The 25961-nt window shown below is 53.0% G+C and overlaps 3 protein-coding genes across 3 annotated transcripts; all 3 read left to right on the forward strand.

Annotated features, from left to right (window-relative positions):
- Nucleotides 1-756: 756 nt before the first annotated feature.
- On the forward strand, nucleotides 757-1707 carry LOC309888993 (olfactory receptor 6M1-like; the record flags this gene model as incomplete). Its single annotated transcript, XM_082781653.1, has 1 exon — nucleotides 757-1707. The coding sequence occupies one exon, from the start codon at nucleotides 757-759 to the stop codon at nucleotides 1705-1707; it is 951 nt and encodes a 316-aa protein (XP_082637779.1).
- Nucleotides 1708-14411: 12704 nt separating this feature from the next.
- LOC309888994 (olfactory receptor 14J1-like) lies at nucleotides 14412-20449 on the forward strand (the record flags this gene model as incomplete). Its single annotated transcript, XM_082781654.1, has 3 exons — nucleotides 14412-14705; nucleotides 15066-15322; nucleotides 20374-20449. 3 exons carry the CDS (start codon nucleotides 14412-14414, stop codon nucleotides 20447-20449), a joined length of 627 nt encoding a protein of 208 aa, XP_082637780.1.
- Nucleotides 20450-21188: 739 nt separating this feature from the next.
- LOC309888995 (olfactory receptor 14I1-like) lies at nucleotides 21189-22842 on the forward strand (the record flags this gene model as incomplete). The annotated part of the gene is made up of 3 exons (XM_082781655.1): nucleotides 21189-21482; nucleotides 21843-22077; nucleotides 22814-22842. The coding sequence occupies 3 exons, from the start codon at nucleotides 21189-21191 to the stop codon at nucleotides 22840-22842; spliced, it is 558 nt and encodes a 185-aa protein (XP_082637781.1).
- Between the last annotated feature and the right edge of the window lie 3119 nt (nucleotides 22843-25961).

A 25961-nucleotide genomic window follows, 5' to 3' on the forward strand; every position in this document is an offset into this window, starting at 1 on the left:
CTTTCTTGCCATGACTAATCTAATTCCCACAGGAATCTGCAGCCAGCACTTATGCAGACCATGGAAAGCACTGCTCCATTCTCATGGGACTGAGCACAGCTTGTCAGACCTGAAGGAGAGCCACGGTTATATTGGCGATGAGAGTGTAAGCCCCTTTTTGTTCTAATACTCCAAGCCCCATCACCCTGAACCTGCATTTGCTCCTCCGTGTTTCCCCTGCTGGGTGCTGTGCAATAATAACTCAGCTGAAGAGTGAGCTCTGCTGCTGGCACAACAGAAATGGGGAATGAGGCATCATCTTTTCCTCTCTCTCTCAGTCTGTCTCTGGATTTTGCCTCTCTGTTTCCAGAATTGAGCCTCTCATCGGGAATTCAGGCACGACAGCTTTCAGGAAGGCACCCAAACTACGTTCATGATGAAGGCAACCCATGTCTAAGCAGGGGTATTTCCCTTGCAAATGCAACGTTTGGTCACTTTGAGCACGCATAACCGAAAATCCAGCTGTAGAAAACGCAGGGTGACAATAACTAGTCATATGTAGGTGTTTGATGGCAATTCTGAGCGATGGTAACAGAGGCACCGAAGCAGCTTGGCAGCAAGGACTCGTCTGCTCCGTCCTTTTGAAGGGAAAAGCTGCAACAAGTATCGGTGACTGCTAGATGGGGAGGAACGGAGATGTGACTGCTAAGAAAAGATCTTTATTTAAAAGGAATGAGTTGGATTTTCGGAGAGCTGACAGCAAACGTGTGGGGAACAATGGGGAATGCCACCACTGTGACAGAGTTCATCCTGGTGGGGTTTCCTAACAGCCTTGAGGTAGAGATTGTCTTCTTCGTGGTGTTCCTGTTTGTTTATTTAGTCACTGTCCTGGCAAATGCTCTTATCATCGTACTCGTATATGTAGACTGCCATCTCCATTCTCCCATGTACTACTTCCTCAGCAACTTCTCCTTCATCGAGATCTCCACAACCTCCACTCTGGTGCCGAAAATGCTGGCAAATGTTCTGTCAGAGAAGAAAACCATCTCCTTTGCGGGCTGCTTCAGCCAGCTCTACTTTTACTTCTCCCTCGTTGCAGCAGAGTTCCTCCTCTTTGCCATCATGTCCTATGACCGGTACGTGGCAATATGCCACCCGCTGAGGTATCCCACCATCATGACGGGAAGGGTGTGCAACCAGCTTGTCCTCTCCGCGTGGGTGGGTGGCTTGCTCGTGATCCTGCCATCAGCGGTGCTCAGAGCCGGGCTGCCCTACTGTGGTCCCAATGTCATCGAGCACTACTTCTGTGACAGCGCGCCTCTCCTGCGCCTCGCCTGTACGGACATTTGGGTTGTTGAGTTGACTGATTTGGTGGTGTCTTCAGTCCTGCTCCTCGGTTCCCTGGCACTGACTGCAGTATCCTACGTCCGGATCATTTCAACCATACTCTGGATCCCGTCCAACCAGGGCAGGCAGAAAGCATCTGCCACTTGCGCTTCACATTTCGTCGTGGTTTCCCTGGGCTTTGGCATCTCCATCTTCATCTACCTCAGGCCGCCCCAGATGAACTCTGCGCACCTCAACAAAATCCTCTCTGTTCTCTCCAGCATCGTCACACCTCTTTTAAACCCGTTCATATTCAGTCTAAGGAACGAGCAGATGAAGGAAGCCTTGAAACGTACTTTGTGCAAGCTCCTGGGGATGACTAAGCAGGTGGGAAATCCATGAGTATCCGCCTGGCCAGCAGGAAGTCCCTCCTGGAAAAATCTCCCCTGGCCCTTTTTGTTGAAGTCTCTCTCTCTTTCTCTCTCTTTTTTTTTTATTTATTTATTTATTTATTTATTTATTTATTTATTTTCTGACAGACTGTTGGGGAGCATATCTTATGCAGGATTGGATTGGGAAAAAAAAAATAAAAAGGCAATTTTATTCTACTGGATAGTGACACCTCCATCAATGTAATTAATTAACCTTTGGAGTGAATGTTGTGCCTGATGTCGAGCAGATGGGGGACTCTCAAGAATGGAGAAAAAGAAGAAAGTGTTCAAGAGACAAGGAAAAGAGCTGGAGAAACTGAATGTCCTGCTGGAAGAACTCTGAGCTGTGAAAACAACATCACTTGGCCTGTCCTGCTACACAAACGAATCCTGAGATGAAAAACGGACAGGAGCTCTGAAAGCATAGCGGCCAAGAAGAGAAAAATAATTAAAAAGAATAATAAATAACAAGACTCGACTCCAAAGATACAGTGGCTTCAAATATCAAAAGTAATCAGAACTAGAAAATATATAAAAATATAAATAATAATAAATAATAATAATAATAAAGGAATGGATCAATCTAAAGCAATTAGTGACTAACTTAAAGTAATCTTAAGTGATTTCATCTCTCATAGACAAGTTTTTGAGACATTCTCCAAGCCCATAATAACCTAATGGCCACCGGAGTTCTTTGAGGGGCTTGAGTGTGGTTTTGGTTGGTAAGTTTTGAGTGGTTTTCGTTCTTCTTTGTCTATTTGTTTGTTTTTAAAGTTGTTTTCCAAGTGATCCTCTGTCTGATCCCCCTGATCAGGCAGCGTCAGCTAGAGCAGTTGTGGTGGTTTTACCCAGCTGGGCAGCTGAACTCCACCACAACTGCTCTCTCACTGCCCCTACTCAAAGGGAAAGGGGGAGAAAATAAGATGAAAAGGGCTCAAGGGTTGATATGAGGAAAGGGAGATCGCAACAGTTATTGCCACAGGCAAAACAGACTCAAGGCCTTGTGGCCTCCTTGCAACCCAGTGTGGGGGCCAGCAGGTGTCATAGCATTGTCCTTCACACAGCATCACACACCCCACATCCCACTGCCCCAGGAAGAGCCCTGAGCCATGGGTGAGGGACAGGACCTCCCTGCCCAGGGGCTGGGGGCCAGGGCTTGGCCTTTCTGCTTCACCAAACAAACCAAGGCCTTTACTCAGCATCAGAGTCTCCTGCCCAGTGCCTTTGCCTACCTGCAATCATGGCCTCCAATTGTGTGCTCTAACAAGTCCATGGGGAGGCTTTGTCAGTAATGACCCTCACTGGGGCCCATTAATGCTCCCAGACACTTCAAAGTTTCCTTCTGACTTGAACTTCTCCTGCAGTTACATCATTCTCTTCTCACTACCTGAGGTTCACGGACTCAGCACCAAGTGCACCATGGGACTCATTACCATTCAGCCATTTTCATCCGGTCTTCCAGACTTGTAGAGTTAATTAGTGAGGTTTCAAGAATGCAGTTAAAGAGGAAGTTTTCAATGTCCACTTTACGGAAAGCATTTTCTTTATTTAAGATTAGTTTCCATTAGTTTTATGTTTTCCAAAGAAGTGCTAGCATCATTCTCTAGTTGTCATGGATCCAATGTGCGTCCAAAGGAGGTCTATATAGCTGAAATATTTGTTTTCAGTGTTTATAAAATATATATGAAAAAGAAACAAACACCACCAAAATGAAAAGAAATAAACAGAAACCAGAGCCCACAATGGTGAGCCAACTCCAAGTTGCCTCCAACGAGGTGCACCATCCACAAGGGATGACTGTACAAGAAATTTTTGACAGAGAGAGATAGGAAAAGTAAAAGAGAAATACAGAGTTGACTACTGGGATGATGAGAGGGACTACTGAAATGCAGGCAAGCTCAACCTCCCCAAAATCCCTAGGAGCAACTGGGTATATGAGAAGCATTTGAATGACCAAAGAGCAAGAGCAAGTGGAGGGGAACTCTGCAGAGGAGCAGAAAATGCACACGTCCACACACTCTGCTGGAAAGGTGACTTCCAGCATGGGCTGTTTCATAAGGCCAGGTGGAAATACCTCAAAGACTGAGGAGATGAAGTGCAGTGCATGAGAGAAATTCTGGCAATGCCAGTGCAGGGGAAGATCAGTGTTTGTCTCCCACTGTAACAGGCATCCTGAAATATGATAATTTTGATGTCATGGGACACCTCTCACATTGTATTAGATCTGTTCAGCTATTTCAGCTGACTGTAATGTGCTGATTGAGGTGAAATGTTTGAAATGCTTTAAAAACATGTAGGTAACATTCAGACCTTAAGCAATAAAATGATAATTTTCTGTCCTGCATGGAGCCCTGATGCCACAAAACCCTCCCTGCCCAGGACTGCTCATGCCACCCCTCACTCCTGGCACAGAGAAAATCTGTGACTTCTGACATCTCCTGCCTGTTAGAGCAGAAAAACCAGAGTTAAAATTGTTCCCTGAAATGATCCATCTTTGAATGGGTAAATTTGTGCCAATCATACCTGTACTGGTATGGCCTTTCTTGGTGGAAATATTCACATTTTCTGTCTGTGTAGTGAGATATATATTTGTATAGCCCCAGCTGTAACCCTTCCTGGGAGTTGGCTACAAAACGACTGTTATTTGGTTGCTAGTTGTGTGTGATTTTTCCTGTGCATTGCATTCTGTGTTCCATGGCAATTGTCCCTGTTGCGGTCAGTAAGAGCTTGACCCAGCCCTGAATGCGTGGTGCCTTGGCAGCACGGCTGTGGGACCATCTGTGGGGCAGTGGGGCGATAAGGTCTCCCTTGAGCCTGATCACACAGGAGGTCCTGTCCATGCTTTGGTGAGCATTTCTTTTCATCCCCTAAATCGCAAAATGTCACAGACACTAGTGCAGACAAGGCGCTGCATTCAAGAGAAGCGACACAAGCAGTCTGGCTGTGCTCTTTATTTTCCATTCAGGGGTGGAAAGCGGGAGAGCTTCCCAGCCCCTTTGCTCTGAGCTCCGCTGCTGCCGTCCGCATTCCCGGCACCTTCCCCTCCGTTGCGGTACCAGCATCTAGCGCTAGGGAGTCAAAAGGAAAAGAGGATGATCAGGTTGTGTACAGGCTGAAGGCAGAGAAATCCTGCAGGCTTAGCTCGGGCCGTGCACGTAGGGGTCTGCTTCCCCTGCAGCTTCAAGGTTGCCGTCAGGTGCGACGGATGCCTCGTGCCCAAGCTCGTGACAAGGTCCCCAGGGGTGCAGCTCATCAGCCTGGGGCTGAGGCAGGGGGAGCGGAGGGCCCCGGAACGGCCTCTCTGTCCCAGTGCTGCCCCCAGGGAAGGACGGGCCTTGCAGCAGCGGGAAGCACCGTCCCTGTCTGGAGATACTTACCAGGGGAGCCACAGCTGCTCTTGCCGCAGCCGCTTTTCCTCCGCAACAGTTTCGAACATCTTTTGTCGACGGTGATGCGGCTCCAGCCTTTTCAAAACTTGCAGTGCTCGTGGGGAAAGGTGGCTGCAACAGCAGGAGGAAGGGATCCCTCAGCCTCTGCCAGACGCCCCTTCTGCCTCTCCCCTCTTCCAGACCCTGCACCCACCCTGCCACGTGCACCCACCCTTTCGCCCTGTGATGAGTTTTAGGCCTTGGCGGTAACCAAGGTCCTGCCCGCTTTAGGAGAAAGCCAAGGGTGTCACAGGCAACCCCAGGACCCAGGGACCGGGCTGCTGGACATCTCCTGACATCGCTCAGCAGCTACTCGAGTGCCCCAGCACGTGAACGCAGCCGGCACACACTTACTCGAGCCTGTCCAGCTGGGCTGGTGCTCTCCACTCCTCTTCTGGGGTAGGGGTCGGAGCCTTCCTCCACCTCCTCCTGACCTCCTTGCTCTTGGGCTGGGCTGGGGGATGGGGAACCCAATCGTGTTGAGTGGTGACCTGGTGCAAGGAGAAGAGGCTCTCATCAGACAGGACTGGACACACGGGTGCTGTTTCCCAGAGGACCCCCGGAAAGGACCCTGCAGCAGGAGCTGGGAAGCAGGCGACTCGGCACTGCCGGCCCACGTCTGGCTGCTGCTTTGACCCCTCGCTTTCTGCTGACAGCCTCTCTTGCCCGCACAGGGAGGAGCGGGCAAAGCCCTGCCCTGCGCCCTGGTGCCCGTCCTGCTCCCACCACCCTGGGACCTGCCCCCCTCGGAGCCCTGGCGGGGAGGAGCGCTGCTGTTCTCAGCGGTGTTGGTCACTGCCAGTACCTGGGGTATCTCTTGGTCCTCCCCCCGAGACCAGGCTTCCCAAGCAGCCATTTCTGCCCGGGCTTGCTGTATTCGCTCTCGGTACAAGGGCCAAGAGCTCTTTCTTTGGTCCCACTGCGAGGACAGGTTCCAGGCCTCCTGGAGGAAAACAAACAGAAAACACAACAGCAGACAGGATTGGTCTCAGCTGTTGGACCGAAGACCTCTGCCATCACAGACCCAGAAAGCCCTCATTCCTTTTCCATCCCCCTGGTCCAAATGAAGCGGCTCATGGCAACACGGGAGGCAGCAAGAGGCAGGGAAAGTGTCTCCCGAGGAAGAGGAGAAGGAGGTAACAAGCGTGAAAATGAACGCAGCCCAAGGGTCTGGCTTGGGATCGCTCCACACAAAGAGGCTTTAGTACAGTGCCAAACCGCGTGGTCATTGCAGCAAGGCAGAGCAGGTACCTGCGCCAATCTGCGAGAGGCTTCGGGAGCAGGGAGCGCAGTGCTGGTGGACTCGGCTCGAGGAGCTGGTTCCTGCCCGTCTGTCTTCGTCCTGGGGGAGCTGCCTGGACACGGGGGGAGCACACTGCAAACAGACACCGGGAGGCTGCGTGAGCCCGGGGGAATTCGGTCTCCAGTCCGCGCTCGCAAGCTGCGTCAGCCTCTGCAGCAGACGGCAGTTCCGCAGCGAATGGGTGTGGGACTGGCCGTGTTCGCTTCAGCAGAGACGGAGAGAGCCAACCGCCAAGCTGTGGCACCAGCTGCCTTCAGGAAGGCTCGGGATGCCCGTATCCAGGCCCTTTGTGGTGGCAGGAGGAGAGGAGCAGTGTCTTGTGCAAGGACAGGATCCTAGAGACACCAGTACGGCCCACCCGGGCTTATGGGTGGAAAGCAGATTATCTTATCTATATTATTATTAGCTGGGGAGCCAGCGACATCGGAGAACGCCATCAGGGAAGGAGGGCAGGCATGCCACCTCCCTCAGCACTCTCTTGTGTCTGCCATGAAGTCTGGCATATTTTTGGGAAAAAATGCCTGAAAGAAACGTTTCCACCTGCTATCACAGCTCCTTAGGCTGGAAGAAACTGCGGGGGACGTTTGCTCCCACAGACAAAAAGATGGACTCCGTTGCAATGTGGGGGTCTCCTGAAGGGACAAGAGCTTCTGCAACAAGGCTCTGCATCCAGCTCCCCCAAGGATCAGGGCCCTGCTGGAAAATGAAGCTGGCGTGCCAGTCTCAGGCAAACGTGCTGCACGCTTGCCATCCGTGGAGAGAGCGGCTGCCTCCGGGACGGGTGTCAGGAGCCTTTCTGGTGGGTCCAAAGGGGACATCTCTCCTGTGTGGCTGCAAGTGGCTCCTTCCTCCTTCCCCCCAAGGGTCTCACCTGGTGGAAGGCTTCTTCTCCAGATCTTGCTGCCTCGTGTCTGGCTCCCAGCTTCTCACCGTGGGGAGGGAAAGCTTCCGCAGCTTGCCAGTACAGAACAATGAAACTAGGAAAGGAGGAAGCTCTTCAGAGCAGCCGCATGGGCACTGCCTTTTAAGCTGGTTGCAGTCAGCCAGCGTGGGGCAGGGACCACCCCCAGACAGCACGGACCCTTACCTCTTCTCATCCTGTACTCTCCTGCAGCTTCCTGCTGCGAGCTGGACGGCACTTTGGCCTCTGGCCTTGTCCTCACAGTCAGATGAAACCTGGCAAACAAAAGAGGACACGGGCTTGAAGAAGGCTGGCCTCCTACCCGTTGCAGCTTGCTGGCAGTAATCCTCCTGGTGTTGCACGGGGCATGGCATCCCTTTTCCGTCACGTTCACGCATGGGGTTTGTTGTCAAGCTTCCCGCAACACCAGAAAAGGTAGCCTAAATTCCCAGCAGCACGGGCACAAGAAGCACAACCGCAATGCCCCTCCTCTCCAGGTGAAGACACTCGTAGCCGAAAGTCAGCCTCAGTTAACCAGGACCCAGTCTCTCCAGGATTTAGCCCCGACTGGATGCTGAGCGTGGAGACCCGACCGCGCACCTTCCAAAGGAGGAGGTGGGAAGCCAAGGGCTGCGGAGGAAATGCACTCACCTTGGGAACATCTGCATCCCACGAGCGGTGGTCTCTCCACTCAAGGCAGTCGGGTGTGTCGGCCATATTCTCTGCAAAGAGACACAGACCTGCTGGTTGGGGTTCTGAGGCAGTTTTCTCAGGGCCCTCATTGACAGGAAGCAAACCTGTCTCCCAAGCCAAAAGAAAGCCTTCTCTCCAAAACCCTCCTCCAAAGCCTCTTCCATCAACCTTTGTTCTGCTCTGGAGGAGCATGGCAGAATATCGAGGCTGTACAGTAACGCTGCCAGGCCTTTTGCAGGGGCCAGCATCCAGACTCTCAGAAGAGCTCATGGAGAAAGCAGCTAAAGGGGCAGGCGTGGGGAAAGGCACCTGACTGGCCTGCCGTGTCCAGGCTGGCCAACAGCGGTCGGATTGATCACCCTTCCACAGGATTCCCAAAGAAATTGAAGTAGCCCTCAAAACATCACCAACTTACACTGTGGAGCACTGCAAAGAGGTCCGCAGCGCTCTCCAGACGTTTAACACAGTCCGGATAAAACTTCATGCACAGGAAATCATCTTCGCACGTCAAAACACCGATGTCCCTGAAGGCAAAGGGGACGTGCTCCTTGTTCCTCAGGAGGCAACAGTACAAGACGATGGTCTCCTTCACACACTCCTGCACCATGTACAGTGGTAAGGAGGTGGCTTCTGCTAGCTGCAGGTAGTTCAGCTGCTTCACCTTGATGTCATCTGCAAGGAGAAGCAACATCCTCAGCAACAAATCCTTACGGACATGGGGCAGGAAGAGGGGGGCTGCTGCCTTCTCACCAGGGAGGATCTCAGGGGGACAGTACATGTCCTCCACCCACGCCTCATCAATGTCCAGCTGGAAGAACGGTTTCCGAATCAAGAACTGCTTTTGCTTCACATGGAATTCCTCTTGGAGAACCGCAAAGGTCCCTAGTTGCGCAACCTGAATAGCCTGCACACAGACAAGACAGAAAGGCTGACGAGGGAGCTCTTGAGAGACGGGAAAAGGGATGACTGTCAGAGCAGGGGGACACTGCTCTGTGCCCTGCCCGCTCCTGAGGGACAATGGGGCAAGGTGGGGCACTTTGGAAAGCTTTGGAGAAGAGCCGCATCCTCCGTTTCTTTCATCAACCCCTCCCAGGATTTGCCACCATCCCTTGGCTAGGGAACAGCCCAGAGGTTTCCAGCACACGGCTTAGGCCTGGGACTGATTCCCTAGGCCTAGGCCTAAGCACACGGCTTAGGCCTGGGACTGATTCCCTTAGGCCTAGGCCTAAACACACGGCTTAGGCCTGGGACTGATTCCCTAGGCCTAGGCCTAAACACACGGCTTAGGCCTGGGACTGATTATCCTAGGCACGGACCCAGGATATTCCCCCATCTCTCTGCTCGCCCTCTCCACTCAGGCCGCAGGGAAGAGTGAAGCCCTAGGGTGTGCCAAACCCCCGAGAAGCAGAGCAGATCTGGCCTTGGTTTCTCTCCCAGCTGGCCAGCAAGCTGCTACGGGCACCCTGGGCAGTCTCAGTGTAGGGTAGGAATTGCTCTGCAGGGCCCAGGACACCAGCCCACCTTATCCTGCTCCAGCGCTTCCAGAATTTGTGCAGATACAGCATCCCAGACAGCCTCAGTCTCTGGAAAGCAAGGAAAAGACAGGTCAGGCTCCAGGCCAGCCAGCTCACCACCTCTTGGCAAGCACCGCACCCAGGCGAGGATACATGCAGGCATACGCGAGACCCCCCAAAAAACACCATGCGGGCATTCCTGGGACTTTCCTGAGAGGCCTGTGGGAGCTGCAGGCCACACCAGTCTCTGGGACACCAGAGGTCTTTCCTCCCAGAGCCAGATCCAAAGAGGCAGCAGCTCCCAGGGAAACCTGGCCCTGGATTGTCCCCATCACGAGGAGGCTGAGCCATGCCCAGAGAAGCCCTGGGGCTCAGAACAGGACCCATCATCAGGACCCAGGGGTCCTGGCTGCCACATTGTCCCTGAGCCCAGCGGGACCCTCAGGCAGGGCTCTCGCAGCAGCCACCAGCTCTGTCCAGCACCACCACCACCCCCCAGCCCAGGACCTGCAGCTTTGGACAGCTGACAGCCCCTGGGCCACCCTGTGGGAAGGGACTCCTGACACCCTTACCTTTGGGGGAGAGGCGTAGGAGCACTGGGAACTGGGAAACCAAATCAGGGTCAATGGTCACCCTCCAGCAGCCCTCCATCTCGCTTGCTGCTGGCCCTCAGCTCAGGACAAGGGATGCCCGCCCTGGCTCTTCAACCACAGCTCCTCTGCAAGGTGCGCCTGCTCCTCCGCCCGTCAGCGAGGGTCGCCCAGGGCAAGCTTGCTGCCTGCTAACCACACTCCTGGCCACAGAAGGACAGCGGTGGGGAGCACCCAAGCAGTGCCCAGCACGGACCAGGCCTTGCAGGGAAGTGCCAGCACTGCCGCTGCTCCAGTGCTTATATGCTGGTGATGCAGTCCATCCTTTTGTGACATCATCACGTGTCCTAATAAGCCTTATGACGTCAGCAGCATGGAGATGGCACAGCTCACGAGACAGACGAGAGATTTCCCTTCCTGTCCTGAGAAACAGTCACCTCCCTTCTGCCCAGTTCATTCCTAGTGGTTCCTGGCCCATCCACCAGGAGCATCTCCAAATGCTGACAAAGGCCACGGAATAAAGGAAGTGGAGTGCTGGAGAAGTCCCTGCTGTGTTCCTGCCCCAACACGCCTCTGCTTTTCCAGGAAGGTGGGGTTTGAGGCTTGTCCTAGGGCTGGGCCTTTTGCAAAAGACAGAGTAAAACCTGTCTTCAGAGCACTGAAGTTTCTTGACACGCTTTGCCTGAGTCTTGAGAGTATGATTCATTCTGTCCACTCTGCCACTAGACTGGGGTCTGTCTGTAAGGGCTATGCGGATCCCAACCAATCCCTAATAGTCTGCTTCTTTCAGTAACTGCCTTGGCTATCAATTGTGGACCTCTGTCCGATGGCGTTCCCAAAGGTGCCCCAAATCTCAGAATTCTTTCTTTTACCACAGCTTGTACTACTTCTCTCGCCTCCCTGGTACGACACTGAAAGGCCTCAGGCCAGCCTGCAGACAAATCCACGAGGACTAACAAATGCTTCAGCCCCCCTTTTCTAGGCAGTTCGCTAAAGTCAATCTGCCAATACTCTCCAGGTGCCTGCCCCTCAGCAGTGGATTTTTGTGTGTTTAGTGGATTATTTCTCCAACACATGTCACGCCTTTCTGTGACTGAGCAAGGAGCCTCCACCATGTTCCTGCGTATAAATGAGAGGGGTTTTGCCTCTCGGCAGAAGCCGTCCCCAGGCTCTCAGCATATTTAAGCAGCTACAGCTGCTTTTCTTTGTCTGAGACCCAGTCTCAGCTGATGAGGAAGTAATGGGACCAGCAAACCTTTCTGGCTGCAGCAGCTCGGGCCTGGCTGCCCTGGCCCTGGGGCAGGAGGAGCTGCCTGAAGACCCCCAGGGATGGCACGGAGGGGCTGCAAAGGGACTGCAGGCATTTACCTCCGACCACAAGGTCACCCTGACTGGCTCTGCTCTGACCCTCACCCACAAGGGCTCCCCCACTCTGCTGCCCATCCCATAGAGGAGCTCCAAGCATCCAGACAGATCCTTCACATGGAGGGCAACCCCCTGTTGATCACCCCTGCCTGTCTCTTCTGGACAATCTGCCCCCATCCAGCACAGCACCCCAAGCTGAGGGACCTGTCCCCCCACACCTCAGCAGCTCTGCCATCAATGTCCCAGCCCTGTGACAGCAGGCGGGGATCCAGCTCCTCCTGCCTGTGCCCCAGGCTGAGGGCATTGGGGCACATCTGGGCTGCAGCACCTCAGCTGTGGCACAAGGGCCAAACTCAGGCTTGTCCCAGACCTTGTGCCAAGAGCCTGGGCATGAAGAGGCTTTCCTTCAGAGCAGATATGCTGCCGTGGATGGCAGATGGCCATACGAAGATGAAATGAGGGGTCTGAAGCACAGTATGCCCTGGTGTTCCTGAGGCCAGAAGGAAACAGGCCTGGGCTGTGCTGCCCTGACAGCAGAGGGCCTTTGTGGTGTTGGTGCAGCCCTGAGGGCCCGTGCTGGAGCTGGGGCTGATCTCCAGGCAGGAGAAGGGGCTGCTGATTTCCCTTGATTTCCTCCATTTCCATTAATGATCCTGGAGATGAGACAAGGCGCTCACCTGCAGCTGCCCATGTTATTCACACCTAAACAGAGTGCAGAGGAATCCCAGGTCCCGTGGGTTTGTGGCAGGCATGGGAGGGATCTGAGTCCCATTCCAGACCCAGGACAAAAACCCAGCATGAGATGCCTCGAGTGACTCTGCTGAATCCCTTCCTTAAGCAGGGAGTTAAAGGAACTGCTTTTATGACCATGTCTGGGTGTCCCTAAATCAACTGGGATGAGAAGAGGTGATTGGTACAGATAATTGTTTTTTGTGCTAGGAGAAATGATCCTGCTGTCAAGAAGTGTGTGTGCCAGGGGAGGGAGGGAAGCCCAGGGACCCCTTCAGGCTGTTTGCCAGCAGGTTCCCCAGGGCCATGTGCAGGAAGCCTGGTGGGGGGCAGAGCAACGGAGGCCTTGGGCTGGGCCTCTGCTGCTGAGCTGGGCTGGGCTCCTGGGCCCAAGGGGAGCTCCTGGCAAGCGGGCAGCGCTGCAGAGAGACAGCTCTGCCCAGGAGCAGCTCCTCTGCACAGCGCAGCAGGGCTGGGGGCACTGCCTGCAGAGACACAGTGCTTAAAGGCAGGCAGCAGTGGCAGGATGCACGGAGCTCCCTGCGGGAGAAGACTTCGCAGCCCTGCACCCGGTAAGTGTCTGGCTGGAGGCAGGAGAAGCCGGGGGTGCAGGCAGGGGTGTCCAGGGCTGTGGTGCAGAGCAGGGTCCCTGCTGTGCCCCAGGGGCTGTGTGCCGGGGCAGGGCCTCTGCCGCCTGCCAGGCTCAGCACTCAGCCTGCCCGGGGAGCTGCCCAGGGCGAATTTCAAAGGGAACTCTCATATTTCCTTAGCCTCTGCTTTCAGTTTTCTCTTCTTTTAGCTCACTGGGAATAGAAATAGAAGCTGTTATTTCCAAGAAGAGACTGAGACTTACTCGACAGAAGAAAGAAGTTTTCAAGGACCCCCAGCAAGTCCCTTTCCTGCCCCTCAGCCCATAGAAAGCTCCACCACCCCTTGCACAGTGTCAGCAGGGTCGGTGTGAGATGGTCTCTAGGACGTGCCCCCAGCGAGCTGCCCCTGGGCAGAGCCCTGCTGCCAGGAGGTGTCTGCAGGGCAGAGCTGAGCACCCAGCTCTGATGGGGTGGGATGGGGGCTGTGAGCTGCAGGCAGGAGGCGTGGGGACAGAGACCCAGCTGCAGGCAGGGCCAGCTGCAGGCAGCAGAGCCATGGGCAGGGAGTGAGAGGGAGCTGCTCCCAGAAAGTCAGTGGCAGAGCGATTTGGGCACCTCCGTGCCATCCCTGCACTGCTGATGCCTTCCACAGTACAACCCTTGGTCTCTTCCCCTTCCCCAGCATAGACCACTAGAGATATTTGCATGGGAATTTGTTCATGACATGCCTTTGGAGTCAGTGGTATAGGGGATAACTCAGATGAAGCTAAGGTACGGGTGCTGCATGTTACATAATGCAGATACATTAAAGGAGGAAAAGCCTCCATGTCCCCTCATGACAAGTAGGGTTGTGGAAATGCTGTGTGTGGGGCTGTGAATGAGATCTCTCTGTCTTCAGGTCTCCCCATTTTTAGAGCATTCAAAACTTTTCCTGCAAGGGTTCTACTGGGCTGCACGCTGCCCCCCTCCAGGGCACAGCTCTGCCATAGCAGCTCTGTGCTATGCATGGAGAACACACCTACAGGCTAAGGGCATGTTAATGCTGCTGGATATCAGTATGTGGTAGCTGCAGTGATCCTCTGTAACCCTTGCTAGGTGTGGAGAACTGAGATTGTCCTCAAGAGGTGAGGAGATTGGAGTTTTGCATTTCAAAACTGGATTCCTCTGTTCTGTCCCAATTCTTCTCAGGGGAACACCTGAGCATGATATCTTCTAAACCAAAGCGGTGCGAGCCGGGGGCAGCTGTGACCAGGACTGAGGGACAGGATGGCTGCCCTCACTCTGCTCTAAGGGATAGAGCACTTCCATCTCTGAACACACAAGATTTCATTTGGAGTGCAGCAGAAACACCAAGGACTTCCAGAGGTCCCTGCTCCCAGCAGCAACCTCTGGTAGCACCAACCACAACTCTAGCAAGGCAGCTGCAGCAGAGGTTTTCCTGAAAGGACAGCATCACTTTTGAGGTTTAAAAAAGAAATAAAAGACATTTTGCTCACAGAATACAGCCTAACATTTTTCTGTATTTTCCTCCTCAGACTGGTCCCCGTGCCCAGAGGAATCAAATGCCCAACAGCAGCTCCATCACAGAGTTCGTCCTCCTGCCATTCGCAGACACTCGGGAGCTGCAGCTCCTGCACTTTGCGCTCTTCCTGGGCATCTACCTGGCTGCCCTCCTGGGCAACGGCCTCATCCTCACCACCATAGCCTTCAACCACCGCCTCCACACCCCCATGTACTTCTTCCTCCTCAACCTCGCCCTCCTCGACCTGGGCTGCATCTCCACCACTGTCCCCAAAGCCATGGCCAATTCCCTCTGGGGATCCAGGGCCATTTCCTACTCAGGATGTGTTGCACAGGTCTTTCTGTTTCTTTTCTTGATATCAGCAGAGATTTTTCTTCTCACCATCATGTCCTACGACCGCTACGTTGCCATCTGCAAGCCCCTGCACTACGGGACCCTCCTGGGCAGCAGAGCTTGTGCCCAGATGGCAGCAGCTGCCTGGGGCAGTGGGGCTCTCTGTGCTCTGCTGCACACAGCCAATACATTTTCCCTGCCCCTCTGCGGAGGAAATGCTGTGGACCAGATCTTCTGTGAAGTCCCCCAGATCCTCAAGCTCTCCTGCTCACAGTCCTACCTCAGGAATGTTTGGGTACTTATGATTGGTGTCCCTTTAGCATCCATGTGCTTTTTTTTCATTCTTTTTTCCTATGTGCAGGTCTTCAGGGCCGTGTTGAGGATGCCCTCTGAGGAAGGCCGGCTCAAAGCCTTCTCCACGTGCCTCCCTCACCTGTTTGTGGTCTCCCTGTTTCTCAGCACTGGCATGTTTGCCTACCTGAAGCCTCCCTCCATCTCCTCCCCATCCTTGGACTTGGTGGTGGCAGTTCTGTACTCAGTGGTACCCCCAACAGTGAACCCCCTCATCTACAGCATGAGGAACCAGGAGCTCAGGAGTGCTATTAGGAAACTGATTCCGTGGATTTTTTTTAAGATTCATAATTTTTTCCTCTTTCTCCACAAATGACTTCCTTTTTTTTTCCCTTGCAGGCCTGATAATTACTTTCATTCTCATTATGTTATAATAATCTTCAGTGTCATTTCCATTTATTACACTCCTAGAAAGGTATTTTATTCATCCTGCATCTCCTGAGTATTAAACTGCTCTGTTTACTCTGCACATCCTTTGCCTCCCTGCGCGCCAGCACTGTACATCAGCACTGACTCTCTCTTAGCATCTCCTTAATTAAACAGCATCTCTCCAATGCACTGCCTGAAGTCCTGCCTCTTCTTTCAAAGCTGGTACCAGCAATAGGTATGAGCAGTGTGGTGGTTTCTCACTGATGGGGAGCTAATATACCACTCTTTCACTCTGGCTTCTGAAAATAACAGACAGAGAAAACAGAGTCAAAGAGGTCTCCAGTGTTGATTCAAGGAACAGGCAGATCACTCATCAATTGCTGTTACGGGCTTAACACACTTTGTAGAGAGATTACGATGATTTGTCGAGCATTGCTAACAGGCTGGATCCATGAGAAACTAAAAGCAAGGTAAAAACACCTTCCCCCTATCTACCTCTTCCACCTCCTGCTAATGAGCAGTGCAGGGAAACAGGGAATGGGGGCTGCAGTCAGGCCATGATGCTTTCTCATGATGCTCCTTCACGGTCACTCTCTGTCCCACCTTCAGCGTGGGGTCCTGCCCCTGCTCCTGTGTGAGCCCCTCTCTGCAGGCTGCAGCTCTGGCCTGGTGCCTGCTGCTGTGGGGGCTCTCCATGGGCCGCAGCCCCACAGAATCATTAAGGTTGGAAAAGCAGGCGCTGATGTGCTGAAGGCAGAGCAAGGGGTGACAACAGCCAACCCCCTGATGGTATAAAAGCAGTCCCTAGGGAGCGACCCAGGACAGACTTTGGCAGTTAGTGCAGGCAGTTTGCTTGGGGCAGTTCAGGCAGGGCAGGGAGGAGCGTGGGGAGGATCCTCTCCTCCCTTTCCCACCTCCGTTTCTCTTCCTTTCCTCTCCTTGGGGATCTCTGCCTTTTAAACTTATAATTCACCATGGTGGGCACCTATCACAGTGGCTGGGTGGGGGCAGCAACACAAAATGAGGGGACACGGCCTCTCTGGGATCATGTGGGCACCCAGGTGGATCCCCTGAGGGGTGAAGTGGCAGTCCAGACTGGAGACTGCAGGGAGCTCCAGAATCTGGAGGCCCCTGGGTCCTGAGGGAAGAGAGGGCTGTCATGGGTGCAGATGTGCCCTGCTCATGGAACTGCTTGAGCAGATGGCTGGGCTGCAGTGAGAAAGCAGCAGCCTGAGGGGCTCCTTGGAGTGTCTGAGGGAGACGGCTAGGAGGTGTCAACCTGCCCCTTCTGAAGCCCAGCAGCCCGCTCCGAAGTCCCTGCAAGCGGTAGTAGTTGATCCAGCTGCTCACCTGCAGGACAGAGGGCTCAATCACCCACAAGAGGAAAGGGGCTGGACCCTCCTCTCAGCTCGAAGTGGAAGGAGGCGTCTGCCCCCAACACCCATGGTGCCACCAACTCCCACAGTGTCCTTGGGTGATAGATTTGAGGCTCTTGGGCAAGAGAAAGGAAAAGGATGATGGTCTGGACAAGAGTTGTAACCCGGGCCCCAAGAAGCATGTCAAGGATGAGGGAAGTACCAAGCATAGGGAGCGGGGCTGGACAGGATGCTGCATCAAAACGAGTGCCACAAAAAAAAGGGTGGAGAGTCTTACTGATTGGAGACTCCTTGCTGGGGGGCACTGAGGCTCCTGTCTGCCGCCTGGATAACCTCTCCAGAGAGGTGTGTTGTCTGCCTGAAGCATGTGTCAGAGATGTTAGGAAGGCTCTGCCACAACTCATTAAACCAGAGGACTACTATTCTCTTATTGTCGTTCAGGCTGGGTGCCAGGAAGCTGCAACAAGAAAAATGAGTAACATTAAAAAGGACTTTGGGAAGGATGTTGAAGGGATCCGGCGTTCAGGCAGCGTTCTCATCTGTCTGCTCGATGGGTGACTGGGACCCAGAAAGAAGGAGAAGAACGGGACAGGTAAATGGCTAGCTGAGGGGGTGGTGTCCGGAGCAAGGCTTTAGGTATTTTGATCTTGGGCAGGCCTTTGAGAAGTCAGGTATGTGGGCTCCTGACAGACTTCAGCTCAGCAAGTGGGGTACAAGTATATTGGGGAGTGTTATATATGGAGTGGTAATTCGTGTTGAGAAAATGGTTGATGTTAATAAAGAAGGGCGAGATTTGGGAATGTGGCCATGGGGGTTGGAAAGCCCCGTGGTTGAGATAACATTAGACTCTTAACGACGAGGCCATCAGGAATATAAAAGAGTTTAGAGGGAACAAAGAAGGGTGCTTCAGGAGACTCCAGGCAGTCTCCGGTTTCTTGTTCTCCAGCTGTTAAGGCATGGAAGTTTCTGGGTGTTTGCTGTTGTTGCTACATTCAAAATTGTTTGACCAATGAAAAGTTGTGTTGAAAAGAAATGCTGTGGAGAGAAGGGTATAAGAGGGGAGCCTGCCCTCAAGATAAAAAAAAAAAAGGTAACATGATGAAGTTACATCAATAAAGAAGCAGGAAAAAGAAGCGAAGAGGAACAGGCTGGCAGAATGGAGACCAGGACAGGAACAGGCACTTTGATTGCCTCACGAAGACAGGTTCGGCCAGATTCAGCAAACTGCTCAGAGAAGCTCGTCCAGAAAGTCGCTGGAAACAGGTGCGCTGGAGCTGGAGAGAAGCTGGAGCTTGTGCCAAGAGCCTGGGCATGAAGAGGCTTTCCTTCAGAGCAGAGACAAGCTGCCGTGGGTGGTAGATGGGCACAAAAGGATGACTTAAGGGGTCCCAAGACTGGCAAGGCCTGATGTTCCTGAGGCCAGAAGGAAACAGGCCTGGGCTGTGCTGCCCTGACAGCAGAGGGCCTTTGTGGTGTTGGTGCAGCCCTGAGGGCCCGTGCTGGAGCTGGGGCTGATCTCCAGGCAGGAGAAGGGGCTGCTGAAAATGTCCTTGGCTATGGGCATCCTGTGATACAGGAACACAGAAAAAAATCACTGGGCTGTGTCTTGACTGAGTAAGGGATGGGGATAAGGGGGTAAGGGGGTGTCGAGAGGCAGGAGACCTTTTCTCCATTAACACTAGTGACAGGACCCGCGGGAACGGGGTTAAGCTGAGGCAGGGGAAATTTAGGCTTGACGTCAGGAGGGGGTTCTTCACAGAGAGGGTGGTTGCACACTGGAACAGGCTCCCCAGGGAACTGGTCACTGCACCGAGCCTGTCTGAATTTAAGAAGAGATTGGACTGTGCACTTAGTCACATGGTCTGAACTTTTGGGTAGACCTGTGCGGTGTCAAGAGTTGGACTTGATGATCCTTAAGGGTCCCTTCCAACTCAGGATATTCTATGATTCTATGATAAGAAGCAGCAGCAGTGTTTGCAAACCAAAGGACACAAGTGGAAACCCCAGTGTGACGTGCCTCATATCCATGCACTGCCTGCCTCTGCTGGATACAGGAAGGACAGACCTTGGCTCGCTGCAGCCCTGGGAAGAGGTCACTTGCTCATAAGCACCAGGTCTGTCAGAGATGCCCTCAGGGGTGCCCGTTAAGTACCAGCTGTGAATGGCCAGAGCTGTCCTGGGGGTCCTGTGCTGCCCATGTCAGCTGCATGCTCCAGTGGTGCTGGGCAGCGTTGGCATCTCAGGTAGCACTACAGGCCTGGAATTGCCTTTAAATGGAGCAGCTGCCCCAAATTTCATTAGATACTGTAGGGATGTCCATGAGACAAGTGCTGTTACAGTCACTGGAGATGGAGGGAAAACTAGAGGGAGAAGAGGGAGAGAGAGACTCAGCTCTCCCTGTGGCACAGTTCTCCATCGGGTCAGGTGGATGCCTCTACAGGCTGCCCTGAGCCTACTGAGGAGGGACAGGTTTAGTTGTCCTAAATGGGTAAATTTGCTGTCATTCCAGCTGGCCAAAGGCATTCCTCACCAGCCTCCAAGGGGATGCCCCCAGGTGCTGCCCTGTCCCTCAGGGTTCCTCCATTAGAGCTTGCAGATGCCTGCACGTACCGCTGCCCCCTGACATGTCACCAGGTGTTTGCAACCCCCTGATATTCTCCAACTCCTGGGGCTGAGACAAGATGCCCACCTGCAGCTGCCCATGTTATGCACACCTAAATTGAATGCAGAGAAACCCTAGGTCCTGTGGGTCCTTGGCAGGCATGGGAGGGATCTGAGACCCATTCCAGCCCCAGGACAAAAACCCAGCATGAGATGTTTTAACTGACTCTGCTGAATCCTTTCCTTAAGCAGGGGGTTAAAGGAGCTACTTCTATGACCTTATCTGGGTGTCCCACCATCAGCTGATGTGAGAAAAGGTGATTGGTACAGATAATTGTTTTTGTGCTAGGAGAAATGATCCTGCTGTCAAGAAGTGTGTGTGCCAGGGGAGGGAGGGAAGCCCAGGGATCCCTTCAGGCTGTTTGCCAGCAGGTTCCCCTGCAGCCCCAGGGCCATGTGCAGGGAGCCTGGTGGGGGGCAGAGCAAGGGAGGCCTTGGGCTGGGCCTCTGCTGCTGAGCTGGGCCGGGCTCCTGGGCCCAAGGGGAGCTCCTGGCAAGCGGGCAGCGCTGCAGAGAGACAGCTCTGCCCAGGAGCAGCTCCTCTGCACAGTGCAGCAGGGCTGGGGGCACTGCCTGCAGAGACACAGTGCTTAAAGGCAGGCAGCAGTGGCAGCATGCCCAGAGCTCCGTGCGGGAGAAGACTTCGCAGCCCTGCACCCGGTAAGTGTCTGGCTGGAGGGCAATGCAGCCGCAGTTCCTGGAGGTAGGAGAAGCCGGGGGTGCAGGCAGGGGTGTCCAGGGCTGTGGTGCAGAGCAGGGTCCCTGCTGTGCCCCAGGGGCTGTGTGGCGGGGCAGGGCCTCTGCCGCCTGCCAGGCTCAGCACTCAGCCTGCCCGGGGAGCTGCCCAGGGCGAATTTCAAAGGGAACTCTCATATTTCCTTAGCCTCTGCTTTCAGTTTTCTCTTCTTTTAGCTCACTGGGAATAGAAATAGAAGCTGTTATTTCCAAGAAGAGACTGAGACTTACTCGACAGAAGAAGGAAGGTTAAAAGGACCCCCATTCAGTCCCTTTCCTGCCCCTCAGCCCATAGAAAGCTCCACCACCCCTTGCACAGTGTCAGCAGGGTCGGTGTGAGATGGTCTCTAGGACGTGCCCCCAGCGAGCTGCCCCTGGGTAGAGCCCTGCTGCCAGGAGGTGTCTGCAGGGCAGAGCTGAGCACCCAGCTCTGATGGGGTGGGATGGGGGCTGTGAGCTGCAGGCAGGAGGCGTGGGGACAGAGACCCAGCTGCAGGCAGGGCCAGCTGCAGGCAGCACAGAAGCTCTCTGTGGGAGTGAGAGGGAGCTGCTCTCACTATATGATGAGTTGGGCGAGGGCTTTGGAGATGCGCACTTTGAACCTGGATTCCTCTGCTCTCAGTAGCATTAAGGGTCAAGTCAGAGGAACACCTAAGTGTGACCAACCTCCCGAGGTGTCTGCATGGGGCAGCTGAGACCAGGACTGATTGATACACCTTCTGTCCTCACTCTGCCCTGAGGGACAGTCCCTTTGCCTTGCAGGAGCCCCAGGATTTCACTTGGTGGGCAGTACACCAAGGATTTCTACCTTTAAGGACTTCTCAGGTGTGTAGGACAAAAAAAATACACAAAAAAATACACAATACACCAAGCCCTATTCTGCAAGTGAGTGAATTTCTGCAACAATGATGAAAAGTTCCTTTATATATGATGTCTACACAAGTGTTGTTTTTATTTCCTTTTAGACCGGCCTCAAGGTCAAGAGACATCAAATGTCCAACAGCAGCTCCATCACCGAGTTCCTCCTCCTGCCATTTGCAGACACTCGGGAGCTGCAGCTCCTGCACTTTGGGTTCTTCCTGGGCATCTACCTGGCTGCCCTCCTGGGCAATGGTCTCATCCTCACTGCCGTAGTCTGCGACCACCGCCTCCACACCCCCATGTACTTCCTCCTCCTCAACCTCGCCCTCCTCGACCTGGGCTGCATCTCCACCACTGTCCCCAAAGCCATGGCCAATTCCCTCTGGGACACCAGGGCCATCTCCTACACAGGATGTGCTGCACAGGTCTTCTTCTTCTTCTTTTTGATGTCAGCAGAGTATTATTTTCTCACCATCATGGCCTATGACCGCTACGTTGCCATCTGCAAGCCCCTGCACTACGGGACCCTCCTGGGCAGCAGAGCTTGTGCCCAGATGGAAGCAGCTGCCTGGGGCAGTGGGGCTCTCTATGCTCTGCTGCACACTGCCAATACATTTTCCCTGCCCCTCTGTGGAGGAAATGCTGTGGACCAGTTCTTCTGTGAAATCCCCTCAATGCTCAGGCTTTCCTGCTCAGACTCTTACCTCAGGGAAATTGAGCTTCTCACATTTAGTGTTTTTCTCTTTCTGGGGTGTTTTGTTTTCATTCTTTTCTCCTACGTGCAGATCTTCAGGGCCGTGTTGAGGATGCCCTCTGAGCAGGGCCGGCACAAAGCCTTTTCCACGTGCCTCCCTCACCTGTTTGTGGTCTCCCTGTTTCTCAGCACTGGCATGTTTGCCTACCTGAAGCCTCCCTCCATCTCCTCACCTTCCCTGAACCTGATGATGGCAGTTCTGTACTCAGTGGTACCCCCAACAGTGAACCCCCTCATCTACAGCATGAGAAACAAGGAGCTCAGGAGTGCTATTAGGAAACTGATTACGTGGATTTTTTTTAAGATTCATAATTTTTTCCTCTTTCTCCACAAATGACTTTCTTTTTTTTTTTTCCCTTGCAGGCCTGATAATTACTTTCATTCTAATTATGTTATAATAATCTTCAGTGTCATTTCCATTTATTACACTCCTAGAAAGGTATTTTATTCATCCTGCATCTCCTGAGTATTAAACTGCTCTGTTTACTCTGCACATCCTTTGCCTCCCTGCGCGCCAGCACTGTACATCAGCACTGACTCTCTCTTAGCATCTCCTTAATTAAACAGCATCTCTCCAATGCACTGCCTGAAGTCCTGCCTCTTCTTTCAAAGCTGGTACCAGCAATAGGTATGAGCAGTGTGGTGGTTTCTCACTGATGGGGAGCTAATATACCACTCTTTCACTCTGGCTTCTGAAAATAACAGACAGAGAAAACAGAGTCAAAGAGGTCTCCAGTGTTGATTCAAGGAACAGGCAGATCACTCATCAATTGCTGTTACGGGCTTAACACACTTTGTAGAGAGATTACGATGATTTGTCGAGCATTGCTAACAGGCTGGATCCATGAGAAACTAAAAGCAAGGTAAAAACACCTTCCCCCTATCTACCTCTTCCACCTCCTGCTAATGAGCAGTGCAGGGAAACAGGGAATGGGGGCTGCAGTCAGGCCATGATGCTTTCTCATGATGCTCCTTCACGGTCACTCTCTGTCCCACCTTCAGCGTGGGGTCCTGCCCCTGCTCCTGTGTGAGCCTCTCTCTGCAGGCTGCAGCTCTGGCCTGGTGCCTGCTGCTGTGGGGGCTCTCCATGGGCCGCAGCCCCATAGAATCATTAAGGTTGGAAAAGCAGGCGCTGATGTGCTGAAGGCAGAGCAAGGGGTGACAACAGCCAGCCCCCTGATGGTATAAAAGCAGTCCCTAGGGAGCACCGTGACCCAGGACAGACTTTGGCAGTTAGTGCAGGCAGTTTGCGTGGGGCAGTTCAGGCAGGGCAGGGAGGAGCGTGGGGAGGATCCTCTCCTCCCTTTCCCACCTCTGTTTCTCTTCCTTTCCTCTCCTTGGGGATCTCTGCCTTTTAAACTTATAATTCACCATGGTGGGCACCTATCACAGTGGCTGGGTGGGGGCAGCAACACAAAATGAGGGGACACGGCCTCTCTGGGATCATGTGGGCACCCAGGTGGATCCCCTGAGGGGTGAAGTGGCAGTCCAGACTGGAGACTGCAGGGAGCTCCAGAATCTGGAGGCCCCTGGGTCCTGAGGGAAGAGAGGGCTGTCATGGGTGCAGATGTGCCCTGCTCATGGAACTGCTTGAGCAGATGGCTGGGCTGCAGTGAGAAAGCAGCAGCCTGAGGGGCTCCTTGGAGTGTCTGAGGGAGACGGCTAGGAGGTGTCAACCTGCCCCTTCTGAAGCCCAGCAGCCCGCTCCGAAGTCCCTGCAAGCGGTAGTAGTTGATCCAGCTGCTCACCTGCAGGACAGAGGGCTCAATCACCCACAAGAGGAAAGGGGCTGGACCCTCCTCTCAGCTCGAAGTGGAAGGAGGCGTCTGCCCCCAACACCCATGGTGCCACCAACTCCCACAGTGTCCTTGGGTGATAGATTTGAGGCTCTTGGGCAAGAGAAAGGAAAAGGATGATGGTCTGGACAAGAGTTGTAACCCGGGCCCCAAGAAGCATGTCAAGGATGAGGGAAGTACCAAGCATAGGGAGCGGGGCTGGACAGGATGCTGCATCAAAACGAGTGCCACAAAAAAAAGGGTGGAGAGTCTTACTGATTGGAGACTCCTTGCTGGGGGGCACTGAGGCTCCTGTCTGCCGCCTGGATAACCTCTCCAGAGAGGTGTGTTGTCTGCCTGAAGCATGTGTCAGAGATGTTAGGAAGGCTCTGCCACAACTCATTAAACCAGAGGACTACTATTCTCTTATTGTCGTTCAGGCTGGGTGCCAGGAAGCTGCAACAAGAAAAATGAGTAACATTAAAAAGGACTTTGGGAAGGATGTTGAAGGGATCCGGCGTTCAGGCAGCGTTCTCATCTGTCTGCTCGATGGGTGACTGGGACCCAGAAAGAAGGAGAAGAACGGGACAGGTAAATGGCTAGCTGAGGGGGTGGTGTCCGGAGCAAGGCTTTAGGTATTTTGATCTTGGGCAGGCCTTTGAGAAGTCAGGTATGTGGGCTCCTGACAGACTTCAGCTCAGCAAGTGGGGTACAAGTATATTGGGGAGTGTTATATATGGAGTGGTAATTCGTGTTGAGAAAATGGTTGATGTTAATAAAGAAGGGCGAGATTTGGGAATGTGGCCATGGGGGTTGGAAAGCCCCATGGTTGAGATAACATTAGACTCTTAACGACGAGGCCATCAGGAATATAAAAGAGTTTAGAGGGAACAAAGAAGGGTGATTCAGGAGACTCCAGGCAGTCTCCGGTTTCTTGTTCTCCAGCCGTTAAGGCATGGAAGTTTCTGGGTGTTTGCTGTTGCTGTTACATTCAAAATTGTTTGACCAATGAAAAGTTGTGTTGAACAGAACTGCTGTGCAGAGAAGGGTATAAGAGGGGAGCCTGCCCTCAAGATAAAGAGAAGAGAAAAAAAAAAAGCAGCATATTGAAGTTACTTCAATAAAGAAGCAGGAAAAAGAAGCAAAGAGGAACAGGCTGGCAGGATGGAGACCAGGATGGGAACAGGCACTTTGATTGCCTCACGAAGATAGGTTTGGCCAGACTCAGTGAACTGCTCAGAGAAGCTCATACAGAAAGTCACTGGAAACAGGCACACTGGAGCTGGAGAGAAGCTGGAGCTGAGAGAAGCAGATCTGTGCACACAACTGCCTCTCGCTGGTAAGCAGTTGCACATTATGGGGAATCATACGTCCTTAGGAACAAAGACTGTCCTGGTAGCCTTACAGCTTATTCTCGTTATTAATGATTGGACAGTTTATGAGCCTGAAATATGGGACCAAACTGAGGTCAAGGTGTGGGAGTCTGCAACTAAAAACGACAAGGTTGCAGTGGGATTGCTCAGCACATGGCGAGCAGTCTCTGAGGCCTTAAAGAGCCCTGTGGGACCACAGTCAGAAACGTGTGGCTTGCCAGAGAGTGAGGGAGCTGCGGGCTCCTTTACTGATCTGACTGCTACGCCATGGGCCCCTCTGCTGCTGCAGCCATTGAAGGCTTTTGCTTTTACAACCCCCGGGTGACCTGAACGTGCCTTTTGACCCAGGCCTGTTGGCCTTGAAAAGGAGATGGATATGCTTTTCTTCGATCCAGGAAGAACAGGATACAGGATACATAAGGCCTGAAGACCGAGTTGCTTGACGACTTAAAGCGAGACATATTGTTCAAAGGGAATGGAAAATGGAGACTTGTATGTAATCAAGAAAAGGAGTGAAAAATGGAGCCTGTTGAGTCGTGGAACTTGGAGGATTGTTTGTTACCTTTTCTGATTTTACATACGTATAGGCGAACTTGATTTTAGTAAGTTATGGAACTTAAAGGATTGTTTGTTACCTTTCCGGATTGTACGTATGTATTGTGTTTAGTATGTAAAGCAATGTTCTGTATATTTAGAATGTTTGATGTTTGTGTGTGCGTTTTGGTGGGGTGTGGACTCCCCGCACACCCAGCACTGTTCACTTGCCTTTTATACCTTTTCGAAATATTTGTTTTATAAATATTACAAAATTCAGATTGAGTTGAGACCTCATTTATAACAGGGAGCAAACTCTCTGGACTTATTACCAGGGCTTTAAACTAGGTTTGATGGGGAAAGGGTGGGGAGTTAGAAGTGACAGAGAAGGGCTGGGGGATGTTGTCACTGCTGTCACTGTTGAAGATAGTAGGGAAAAACCTCTGAGTTGTCCCATAGGATCGCCCC

The sequence above is a fragment of the Aythya marila genome, assembly GCF_965140915.1.
Source record: "Aythya marila genome assembly, chromosome: 31".
NCBI lineage: Eukaryota > Metazoa > Chordata > Aves > Anseriformes > Anatidae > Aythya > Aythya marila.